Below are 12,811 nucleotides of genomic sequence, written 5' to 3'. Positions count from 1 at the left end.
AAGCAACTCTTAGTTTTCAAAGTCATATCTCCATCCTCTTTCTTTCCTTTCTGGTTCATCCATGTCACGGCTGAACCCCACACGGTTCTTAAGGTATTTTTCTTGGTCTCCATAGGTCCCATTTGACACTAATTTCCCTCACTTGAGCCAAAGCAAAGTCACGGAGGGTGGTAGCTGACATGCCTCCCACAGACCTTGTAACATAAGAGGACAATATTTTTGGACAGGAAGCTTTTTTGAATTATAGAACCAGCTCTGATAGAGATCTCGTGATCTTCACTACCATCTGCACTCAAATGTAATTTTCATTGCCAGCAAAGATATTTGCGATCATGCAAGTATCAACAAATGGCAGACGGCCTGAATTTCCATTTACAAATTCTTTTTTGAATCACTTTCTGTGTTCGGTGCAAAACAAATCCACACAATCATTTCTCTCAGAATTGAAAGCTGCAGGGAGGTCATAATCACTTCAACAAATGGAAAAGTGTTTTAATCTTTAAGTAGGTTTTAAAACAAACTACTTTGAGTAGGATGGAAAAAAATGCAACAATATCTAATCATGAGCTGCCTAATGGATTAGTACTACTTAAAATGCTATATGAGATTTAGGAGACATCTTCATTAGCTATAAGGGTGAAGTGGTGGGGTGTATTGAAAAGACAACCTCTGCTTGGCAAGTAGAATGTAGCTATCTTTGACCTTCGGATACAGGTGACTTGGTTATATCCCAAGTGCTGCTTGTACCCTTGCAGTTAATTAAAATCTTAACACTATGTTTTTGAAATTAGCTAAGAGATTTTGCATGAGGATTAAATATATTGTTGCTTTATTGCTTGATCAGATTTTCTTGGACAGTTCAAATATTCATGGTAGAGCTGGTATCATATCCTTTCTATCGTGGCAGTGCTTGGGTAACAAAACAATAATGAAAACATAATTGAAAATGATTTTTTTTTCCTTAAAAAAGATGACTAATGTTTATTTGTCATGGCCAGCTTCCATGTCTAAAGCACAAAACAGAACAATTATAATTATAATAATTAAAACATTGCCCTTGGTCTCTGCAGCTAGAAGGTCCATGTGTTCTGCAGATCCAAAAAGTACGCAATATAGCTGCACCAAAGGATAATGAAGAATCTCAGGCTGCTCCCAGAATGCTGCGTTTGCAGATGACGGATGGGCACACAAGCTGCACTGCAATAGAATATAATTACATGTCAAAAATCAGGTAAACAACGTTTATTGTTGCTTTACAGTGATTCTTAAAGCACTTTACATGTCAGACTCAAAATGCAGTTGAATATACAAAACATGCTATAGTTTCCAAGATCCCCTGAAGTTCTTCTCTGAAATGAAGAACAAATTTCAGTATATGAAAAAAAATCTCACTACCTTTTCTGTTCCTGCTTTATATTTCCAATAATAAAAAGTTAATACTTACCCTTCTGTGTAGTAGTGCTTTGTTTCCCAGCATAGATAATTCAGAAGTACATGAAAAAGTGTAATTTTTAGAATTAATTGAATTAAATAGAAGAAAAAGTTAAGGTTTATTTACGTCATAAAACTCTGTGTGTGTATGATTTAAGCTCTCCAGATTTCTTATTGAGTAATGGTGTTTATGATACATGTTCAAGTAATAGGCTGGAGTTTTCCTAGATATGAATCTGTTTGCACTGGGTCCATGTCACCTACATGCTGTTAGGCACATTCCGCAGATTAACTGTACATAGACTGCAAGATCCCAGAGGCTCAACTCACAGTTATGTAGATATTGTAGGTCTCCTGTCTGTTAATAAAGTTTCATAATTAAAATATATCCTAATATCTGAAAATATGAAATATTGGTTTTTGAACTGCTTGTATTTTTGTATGTTTGTTAAAATAAATCTTTGCCCTTCTGGATCTGAAATTAAAATGTGTCTTGCAGAAATGAAGATTAAGTTAATAGAATGAAGTGGTGATACACTTAAGGGTGAAAAGATGTCTCAGAGTATTTGAGAAACGTTTTAGCGCAACAGGTTGAGTTGCATCTAGGGAAGTGCATGAATTGTTTCGGTGGGGAGCAGTACCTTTTGAACAGGTCCTTAAAAGCAGGTCCTTAACCTGCTCGGCTGCCACCCACCACTTTTCTGGGCATGGTGCTGCACCACTCAATAATCTGTGCCCGTGGGGCTTCACTCCATGGGGCTTCACCCAGCAGCCTGCATGTGGTAGCAGAATACACATGGCCACAGTGCATGCACAGGGGCAATGTGTGTCCTGCGGCATGCAGGCTCTTGGGTGAAGCCCCAAGGATGTGCACAGACTTTGGAACAGCGCCACGCCCAGGAAAGTGGTGGGGTAGTGGAGGAACAGGTAAGGACCTGCTTTATATCTCATTTTCTCTTATAGGAGAGGAGAGTTGGTCTTGTGGTAGTAAGCGTGACTTGTCCCCTTAGCTAAGCAGGGTCCACCCTGGTTGCATATGAATGGGAGACTTGATGTGTAAGCACTGTTAGATATTCCCCTCGGGATGGAGCCACTCTGGGAAGAGCAGAAGGTTCCAAGTTCCCTTTGCTTCTCCAAGATAGGGCTGAGAGAGACTTCTGCCTGCAACCTTGGAGAAGCCGCTGTCAGTCTGTGTAGACAATACTGAGCTAGATAGACCAATGGTCTGACTCAGTATATGGCAGCTTCCTATGTTCCTATGTGCATACCTTTACAGGTAAAGTACCACTCCCCGCCCTGCCAAAACATTTGTGCACATCCCTAGTTGCAACATAACCACTTACGGGATTTGATTGTGATTTATGCTGCTTTGGTGTGGTATAATCAGCATGACTGTGATTGCTTAATTTTGAGAAACTACGATGTTTGCCACTGCAAATGAAGACATGCAACATAACATATACAGAAAATAGGCAGGCTGGAACAAAGTAATGTGAGGTTAGTGGGGGTTTAGGTTTTTGGGTTTTTTAAAGCGTTGGAATTTTTCCTGAAGAAATGAGAACACAACCTTATTTAATGTAATGTGTTCAGTGGAACTGTTGATGGAAGATGTGTGAGAAGTTTCTGAACCACAGGAGTGTGCAAAGCCAGATTCCAGATTTTACTGTTGCTAGATTCCTGCCAACAGATAATAATTAGGCCTTTTTGCAAACAGCACTATAGAATACAGAACGAGTAGAATAATAACCTCATTTGCCATCCATCTAGTACCTGACTGGAACATGGAATGTACTAAAATACTTCACATTGGAGAGGCCTTGATGTTGCTCAGGGCTTGCTGGTATCAAGGCTATCTCTCCCTCCCATGCTGTTTTGCTAACATTTAAAGCCCTGAACTAATAGGAGCCTATGCTTTGGGTCTGCAAGGTCCTGCCTGCAGGGCCATGAATACTTTTGCTTCTGTGGGGAACATTGCAGTAGGATGGGAGTAGGAACGTTGCATTTGTATGGGGTTCCATGCTGATAATGTTGTTTTTATCCCATATCCTCTGTATTTTTGTGTGATGCTATTCTGTTTGCAGGAGTACTATTCATTCTAACACAAATATCAGTAGTCTTGAATGAACTGGGTTTTTTGAGTGATTGATAGCTGATTTTCTTAATTGATTCTGTCAATTTAATGGATGAACGTAACTGTTGGAAACTGACATAATAATGATAGATGTTTTATAGATGCTGCAGCCTTGAAACTGCGTTTTATGTTTACCTATTTTGACACTGAACAATGGCTGCACTTGATAAAAAGTGTATAGTAAAATATGTTTTGAAGGAGTGTTGTCAGAAGTCGTATGGAGATGGATTCTTATGCTTCCTATAAAAGGAGCAAGTGAGGGGCCATGTTGCTCCTCATGACTTTTCAGTACGTTTAAAAATGCAACTATAGTCTGTGTTAATGCAATGTGTTTATGCAATGAGATATTTTAAAAATCATGTTGCTGATATTTGCTATTTAAATGATATTTGATATTTAAATACAATGCAAAGTTGTCTCACAGTGCTATATTTAGCCAGGGTTTGGGAAAGTTATTTAACATGTAATGCATATAATTTCCTTAGCACTGACTGCATGCAAAATGACTTGATACAGCTTAACTGAAGTAAGATGTTAGTGGTGTCCTACTGACTTGCCAATGTGTGTTGCCTTGCTCTTGCTCTTGCATTTAGCTTGAACACTCCACCTGGAACGAAAATTAAGCTATTGGGAATTGTGGAAGTGAAAAATGGCTTCCTCCTTCTGGATGACAGCAACACTGTGATTCTTGGAGGTGAAGTGGAACATCTTATAGAAAAGTGGGAGTTGCAAAGGGTGAGGTAACATGATGCTTTTTCCTACTTTAAACTGAATAGGAGTTAAAGTTCAAATTGCTCATTAAGTGACAGTGGCAATGAGCACATTTCAGACTAAGTTTCAGCAAAATTAATGGGACTGAGATTAGTCATGCCTCATTTATTTCATTGGTGTTTAGTTATGTGAGTATATGCATTCTACTGTAGTGCTGCATATTCCTTTACAGAGGATATGAAATATCAGCAGTGGTGTTGACGTCATCCAAATGATGTAGTTATTTTGATTGCTTAGGAAGTGTGTCTGTTCGATAGTTTGAAACTCTACTTGTTATTATATGGAGCTGTGTGTGGGCTTGTGCACAATATGTCGCCACCCTAGCAAACTGCTGTTTAGCTGTGCCGCACATACACATTACTGTCACTTTCTATAAACTTAGAAAAATGTGCCAGAACGTTTCGGCTAATAAGGCTCACTAAGCTAGTTGATGTGGATTGTTTTCACTGTGGCATTGGATAGATGTAACCTGTTCACTGTTCAATATTTTTCCTACCAGTTAATGAAAACATTGTGTCATTTTACAGAGTTTATCAAAACACAATCGAAGTAACATAGGAACAGAAGGTGGACCTCCTCCATTTGTGCCATTTGGGCAGGTATGATACGCTTTTATAGTAGCTTAAGCATCTGTAATATTATTTTGACAATATAATATATATCTCTAGTGTGTCTTTAATGATGCAAATATTTGTTTAAAATAGCCCTGTAAGTATTCTGTATATTTTGATTTTGCAACAGCACTTTTTGGGTCAGTGTACGGTAACTTGTACATGAGTCAAGATCTCAATGCTTAGTTATTTTAAATTGGTATGAATTATGCTATCTATGATGTATTATAGAAACTAAAGAAAACGTTGAATTTTAGCTCGACACCATCCTGAAAAAATATATTGAAGTATTCATATAAATTGGCTGCAATAAGAAAACACTTGCAACAAAACTATTTTCAGACAACTAGAGAATTTTCAAGGGGCAGAGTAGGTTCCTTCCTACTAGTTTTTCCCCTGTGCAGGAGCTCATCAGGTAGGGTTGTATACTGAATATGCTCAAGACAGAACTGGATCACGTGTCTGGGATCATGTGTTCGCAGTCTGGGAGTACTTCTGGATCCACACTTCTTCCTGGTTTCTCAGGTTGAGGCAGTGGCCAGGGGGTGCTTTCTATCAGCTTTGGCTGATACGCCAGCTACGCCCATTTCTCAAGATCAGTGATCTCAAAACAGAGGTGTATCAGCAGGTAACTTCCAGGCTTGACTCTTGCTATGTGCTCTACATGGGGCTGCTATTGAACGTAGTTTGGAAACTTCAGTTGGTTCAGAATGCGACAGCCAGGTTGGTCTCTGGGTCATCTCAGAGAGACCACATTACTCCTTTGCTGATGGAGTTACACTGGCTGCCAATAGGTTTCCGGGCAAAATACAAAGTGTTAGTTATAACTTATAAAGCCCTGAATGGCTTAGGCCCTGGGTATTTAAGAGAGCGTATTCTTCACTATGAATCCCACCGCCCATTGAGGTCATCTGAGGAGGTCCATCTCCAGTTACCGCCAACTTGTCTGATGGCTACACAGAAACGGGCCTTCTTGGTTGCTGCCTTGAGATTGTGAAATGTGCTCCCTACTAAGATACAATCCTCCCTATCTCTGGCAATTTTTAAAAAACATCTGAAAACCCATCTTTGTAACCAAGCTTTCTCAGCCTTTTAAAAAATTTTGGTTTTAATTTTGTAATTGATTTTAAATTGTTGAATTGTTTTAACTTTTTATATGTGTGTTAATTGTTTTATGTTAACCACTTAGAGACAAAAGTTTGGGCGGTATATATATGTGATAGATAGATAAAATGTGACTTGATTTGCTGCTGAAGGTGCCTCCCAGTTCCAGTTCTGTCTTGCTCGAGATAGGACGTGTAGTGAGAGCTCTTGCTTCTTAGCGTTCTTTAGCTTCTTTCTTGACTCTACAGCACTTGGTGCTTTATTTCTCTTCCTCTTCCCCCTTCTTTAGATTGTGCAAGGGTGGGAAGAGAGCTGTTCTCAATTGGACTCACCAAAAGCTTCCAAATTGATTCAACTTTTTTCTGTTCCAATTTGGCTGATTGAACAAAGAAACAAAAGGATTATTTTTCTTTCTACCTTAAAAAAACAACCACCACCCCACCTTTGGGCATAACCTTAATGGAGCTGACTCATGCCGAAGAGCTCCTACAGTGCTCCCTTTCAGAATGGTCCCAGATGCCGTAGGACCTGGGCAGCTCGGTGCTCGCAGCCCCCACTCTTATGGTTCCAGCTGCTTCAGCATCCTCAGTGCCTACCGCTCCCGCGTTTTTTGATCAGGAGGCTAAGACTTCGGAGCGACCATTTACTAAGGCTCCTAAGAAGTCAAAACATTGCGGAGGCCAGCCATCGCCTAAAAAAAGAAGAGGCGCAAGGAGACTTTGTCGAGAGTGGAGAGCCTTTGGTTGAGAGTTCTTTAGAAGGGAAATTCTGCCCTATTGTCCCCCAGTTGAGCCACCTGCGGCTCTGATTATTGAGCAACCTGCGGCACTGAATATTCAGACTCTGGTGCCTCCAATTAACTCTCATCCAGCGGGCCTTGCTTTTGAGCCACCTGCGGCTTTGATTCCTATGCTGCTGGCACCAGCCCCTCTGACACCTGGCCCTGGCCGCTGCCGGCTTCCCTTTAGAAGGGGCAGTGACCAGCTATCCTCCTCTCCCCCAGACTCTAGCCCACGGAGGAGAGCGATTCTAATATCAGAGTGGGGACTATTTGCACCAAGGCCACTGCCTTCTAGGTGCAGGAGACGGTGCAGAATGTCATTCTCTTCCTCCTCCCAGGAGGATAGAGGACCCAAGCAGCCTAGACCTCTCCCACCCCAACTCCAGTATTGCTCCTTATGGCACCTCCATCTCTTCTTCCATCCCTCCCCAACCCAGCCACACACCCCAGTTCGAGTCAGACCCACCATTCCCGCATCTGCCTGAATCCTCACACTCGGAACCGGCAGAACCTGTGGAACCAGTGGGTTCAATAAGGAGGATGGAGAATTCTCAGATGAGGAGGTGGTAATCTCTATCCCTAACTCTTCCAGGCTTTTTTCCTCAGCAGATTTTGATATTCTTTAATCCAATGCTAAGAGAACTATTAATGATGTAGCACCATCTGAATCCTCCGACCCATCTACTACCTTGTATCAGAATGTCTTCCCTGCGAATGCACCTGTCTCCACAGCAGTTCCGTTCCTGCCTCTTTTCTGCAAGGTTATATGCGCTGAATGGCAACACCTGCCATTGTCCAAACCAAAGGGCAATCTCGATTAAAAAGCACTAAACTTTCTCCAGAAGTGACGGCCCTTCTGGCCACCCCCAAAGTGGATCCTCCTGTAGCCAAACTAGTTTCAGGTTCTATCCTGCAGGCAGAGGGGCAAGAGCAGCTAAGGTCACAAGAAGATAGGCGGGTGATATCCTTTTGAGAAAGGTCCATGAGGCCACAGCCACGACCATCAAAGCGGCTACTACTAACTCCATTTTTGCCCAGGCCTCTGTGCTCTGGGCTAAGGAGCTTGTGGCCCTGGTCCATCCCAAACTTACCAAACTCGGTCAGGGCATTAACAAAATGGCCAAAGCACTTGTGGCAGACTCATACAACAGTTCTCTAGGGCTATGGTGGCAGGTTTAGCAGTGTGTAGGTCATTATGGCTCAAAAGTTGGAACATGGACTCTTAGTCCAAACTGTCCTTGATGGCGGCCCCCTTCTCGGGCACTAACCTCTGTGGTCCAGTGCTGGACGCTATCCTAGTGGAAACTAGGGACAAAAAGAAAGCCACGCCTTCCAACCGTAGTGATTCACGCAGGTTCTTTCGTGCCCAGACTCACTCCTTTCATTCCAACAGGCAGTTCTACAACCAGACATACAGCCAGTTCCGGGACTTCCATCCTCAAGGCTCCAGGGGTGCCAGCAGGCCACAGTGGCGTCAGCATTACAGAGGTAACTCAACAGGAGCTGCCTCCAGATCATTCACCCCCGCTTCACCTCAACATAGACAATGACGTGATCCCAGTGGGCGGCAGGTTGTCAGACTTCCCCACGATCTGGATGTCCACGTCCACTGACAACTAGGTAATAGACACAGTATCCAGTGGCTACACCCCCAAATTTGTCTCTTACCCTCCCCAGCGTTTTCTTCCTTCTCCATGCTCCAACAATCCGACCAACCACCTTTGGATGCTCTGAGAGATTTACCATTTCCTCTAGATTTGGGTGATAGAACGCGTTCTATCAACGCAACAATTTCTAGGCATGTACTCTATCATCTTCCTCGTTCCCAAGAATGGTGGGTCTTGGAGAGCCATCCTTGAAGTTCCTCAATCGCTTCATTTGAAAGAAAAAGTTCTGGATGGAATCCCTTCACACAATCAAGGGTACCATAAGCCCAGGAGACCATCTCTCCTTGCTAGATCTTTCGGAAGCGTACCTGCACATCCCTATCAGACCAGAACACAGAGTCATCCTCTGCTTTTCGTACAATTGTCAACATTTCCAGTACCACACCCTCCCATTCAGATTCCGCCCTCTTCTCCACAGCCTCTCGGCAGATGTCATGGTGTTCTCCCAGGCCCTGGACTGTATGAAAGCGTGGCTGGAATGCACGCCTTGGACCACATGGCACTCCCGCCCTCTTCAAAGGCTGCTCCTACCCTTTCAGGACATGATTATGGCTTCAACTCGTCACACCATCCCTTGCTTCTGACAATCAGGCAATCTCTGCAGTGGTGGCTGTCCCTGGCTCTTCTCAGAGGCCTCCCTCTCTCAGAACCCCATTGCCTCGTGGTAACCTCAGATGCCAGCCTTTCCAGCTAGGGAGCCCACTGCCAGGGCCAACTGACACAGGCCCCTTGGTTTCCCAAAGAATCAAAGAAATCTATAAATTGGCTGGAACTCCATGCAGCCTGCCTTGGGCTTATCCAATTCTAACCTCTCTTTCAGGGACAGCACGTTCTGATCAGGACCGACAATGTCACCGCCAAGGCGCACATCAATCATCAAGGCAGCATATGGTCAAAGTCACTGATGAAAGACTCCAACCTTCTATTTCAATGGGTTGAGACCAATCTGAGACCCCTAACCGCAGAGCATCTAAAAGGGGAGGAGAACACACAAGCAGACTGGCTCAGTCGAAGATCCATTGACCCAGCAGAATGGTCTCTTCATCCCAACATGTTCCTTCAAATCTCTCATATCTTCGGCCACCCGCAGGTAGATCTGTTTGCCTCAAAGTCCTACCATCTCGTCCCATGCTTCTTCATGAGGTTTCGCTGCCATCAGGCAGAGGTGACGGATGCCTTGGCTGAACCATGGCTGAATACTCTCCTCTACGCCTCCGCCCCCCCCCCTGGCCATAATCACCAAAGTCCTCAGGAATCCTGGAAAGGGCGGAAATTATTGTCGTCGCCCCTCATTGGCCTTGCCGACCTTGCTTCCCCGACCTTCTAGATCTGTCCATGAGCCCTCTGTGGTGTCTGCCCCATCGTCCAGACCTCCTTCATCAGGATCTCCAGGTCCATCCCAACCCCAAGTGGCTACAGCTCCTCGCCTGGAACTTGAGTGCTTGAGACTAGTGGCCCAGGGTAATTCTAAACCAGCAGAACAGAACACCATTCTAGCCTCTTGTAGACAGTCCACCAATAGGGTCTACCAAGCTACACAGGCAGCCTTCTTATGCTGTGCATGTGCCAGTCACAAAGACCCACTCTCCGCCGGCATCCCAGAGGTCCTCGCACTCCTACAGACAGGCCTCGACCTGCATCTCCGACCTAGTACCCTATAACGGCAGGCTTTGGCACTTTCTTCGGTCCTACAGATATTTTCTTCAGATGTGTGTGCATTCTCCCTGCCCTCACATATTTCCAGGTTCCTCAGAGGGGCCTCCAACCTAACACCTACTCCTCTGAAGTGTTTTCCTTCATGGAACTTCAGTACGGTCCTCAATGCTCTAACCAAATCACCCTTTGAGCCCCTTTTCTCCATTCCCCTTAAAACTTTAACTTTCGAGTTGCTTTTCCTAGTGGCTGTCACGTCGGCCCACAGGGTGTCTGAACTGGGCACCCTATCCATGCACAGAGCTTTGTACCTTCCAGTCTGATTCGGTTAACTTTCAGCTTAATCCCACATTCCTTCCTAAGGTGAACATGACCTTGCATCGGTTATAGACCATCGTACTCCCTTCCTTTTGTCCCTCCCCAGTCCATCCAAACGAAAAGCTCTGCTACAAGTTGGATGTGCAGAGGGTGCTATGTTGGTACATCTGGCACACTAAGGACACACGCAAATCAGACTTCCTCTTTGTTTCCTTACACCCACCCACCTTGGGCAACAGGGTATCCAAGGCCACTCTCGCTAACTGAATCAAGTCCTGCATCCTCCTAGCCTGCACTTCCCTTAACCTCCCTCCCCCGAGAAGGATTACTGCTCACTCCACCAGGAGCGCAGCTATGTCTGCAGCATTCACTGCTCACACTCCTCTTTCAGAGATTTGCCGGGTGGCTACCTGGTCATCCATTACGTCATTCATCCGCGATTACAAGATATCATCCTTCTCCACTCCCTAGGCCACCTTTGGATGCACAGTACTTCAACAGGTAGTCTAGTACATCCTTTCCTCCCTCTTGCCTTTTTAGCTAGCTTGGGTACGTCCCTACCTGATGAGCTCCTACACAGGGGGAAAAGGAGCATTGACTTACCGTAAAGGCCCCCCCCCCCTTGTTAGGAGCTCATCATCCCCACCTGGATCTACAATTTGTCATGCTCTTCTGGGAGGAGATTAATTTGCAGTCCATTGGAGGATTGCCATAGATGAAAAGGGGGAGACTGCTTTCAGGGTAACAGTTTTTCTAGGCTCCTACCTTCGCTTCTACCTTTCTCTTTGCATTCTCTGTAACCTACTTTTCTTTAATATGAGTTGCCTACTCCTTACCAAAAATTTTCTAGCTCTCTTCTCCATGCAGATTTCTCCGAAGTAAAGCAGCTCTCTCTCTAACTGGCATCTCTCACTCTTTGCAGCAGCCCTGGAACTGCTTTTTCTCCGCCTCCATTGCATCTGCTCAGTGCAGACAAACAGAGCTGTTTCGTGTGGTGAAAACCTTGCTCCACACATCCCCCCGGACAGTGGGGGAGGAGTCATCTACAGCTCTTTGTGATCGGTTTGCCTGTCGCTTTGCAGATAAAGTCTCTTGCATCCGTGCTGACCTGGACTCCAGAGTTTTGGCAGTTCCAGCAGACGTGCCTTTGGTACCATCTGGTCCCGTTATGTTGGATTCTTTTCGGTTGGTGCGGCCTGAGGATGTGGACAAGATCCTGGGCAGTGTGCAGGCGACTTCGTGCACTCTTGACCCTTGCCCTTCATGGCTAATAAAAGCTGCCAGGGAGGGGACAGGCAGATGGCTGGAGGTGATCGTTAATGCTTCATTAAGGGAGGGCAGGATGCCATCGTGCCTCAAGGAGGCGGTGGTAAGATCTCTATTAAAAAAGCCCTCCCTTGATCCCTCCAACCTGGACAACTATAGACCTGTGTCTAACCTTCCCTTTTTGGGCAAGGTGATGGAGCGTGTGGTGGCGTCCCAGCTGCAGAGGGTCTTGGATGATACGGATTATCTGGACCCTTTTCAATCTGGCTTCCGCCCCGGGTATGGGACTGAGACTGCCTTGGTCGCTCTAGTGGATGACCTACGCCGGGAACTAGATGGGGGAGTGCGTACCTGTTGGTTCTGCTGGACCTCTCGGCGACGTTCAATACCATCGACCATGGTATCCTTCTGGGCTGCCTCTCGAGTATGGGAATCAGAGGCACTGCGTTGCAGTGGTTCCGGTCCTTTCTTGAGGGAAGGGTCCAGAAGGTGGTGCTGGGAGAAGGGTCCAGAAGGTGATGCTGGGACACCACCATCCAGAACGTGGTGCTGGGAAGGGTCCAGGAGGTGGTGCTGGTGGCCGTTGGCCTGTGGGGTCCCGCAGGGTTCGGTCTTGTCCCCCATGCTGTTTAACATCTACATGAAGCCTCTGGGAGAGGTCATCCGGGGATTTGGACTGAGTTATCAGCAATACGCGGATGACACTCAGCTCTATCTCTCCTTGTCATCTGATCCTAGGGAGGCAGTGGATGTCCTGAATCGGGGGCTGGAGGCCGTGATGGGTTGGATGTGGGCTAACAAACTGAAATTGAATCCGGATAAGATGGAGGTACTGTTGGTCAGTAGGAGAGCCAATCGGGATGAGGAAATTTTACTGGTTCTGGATGGGGCTGCACTCCCCTTGAAGGAGCAAGTACGCAGCTTGGGGGTACTACTGGACCCGGCTCTGCTTTTGGAAGCTCAGGTGGAGGCGGTGGCCAGGGGTGCCTTTGCATGGCTTCGGCTGGTGCGCCAGCTGCGTCCCTTTCTCGAGAAGGCCACGGTTACCCACGCCTTAGTCACGTCGCGGCTGGATTAC

The 12,811-nt window shown here is 45.5% G+C and overlaps 1 protein-coding gene across 1 annotated transcript in view; it reads left to right on the top strand.

Annotated features, from left to right (window-relative positions):
• Positions 1–12,811, top strand: part of TDRD3 (tudor domain containing 3) — a 121,794-nt gene that overhangs the window by 40,911 nt on the left and 68,072 nt on the right. The window contains exons 4-6 of the mRNA XM_053307513.1: positions 1,071–1,231; positions 4,156–4,297; positions 4,861–4,932. Coding sequence (XP_053163488.1) covers positions 1,071–1,231; positions 4,156–4,297; positions 4,861–4,932 — 375 coding nt within the window. The remainder of the gene's footprint in view (positions 1–1,070; positions 1,232–4,155; positions 4,298–4,860; positions 4,933–12,811) is intronic.

The sequence above is a fragment of the Hemicordylus capensis genome, chromosome 3 (genome assembly GCF_027244095.1).
Source record: "Hemicordylus capensis ecotype Gifberg chromosome 3, rHemCap1.1.pri, whole genome shotgun sequence".
NCBI classification, from domain to species: domain Eukaryota; kingdom Metazoa; phylum Chordata; class Lepidosauria; order Squamata; family Cordylidae; genus Hemicordylus; species Hemicordylus capensis.
The sequence above is the reverse complement of the archived record's forward strand: the minus strand, read 5'-3'. Positions and strand labels throughout refer to the sequence as shown.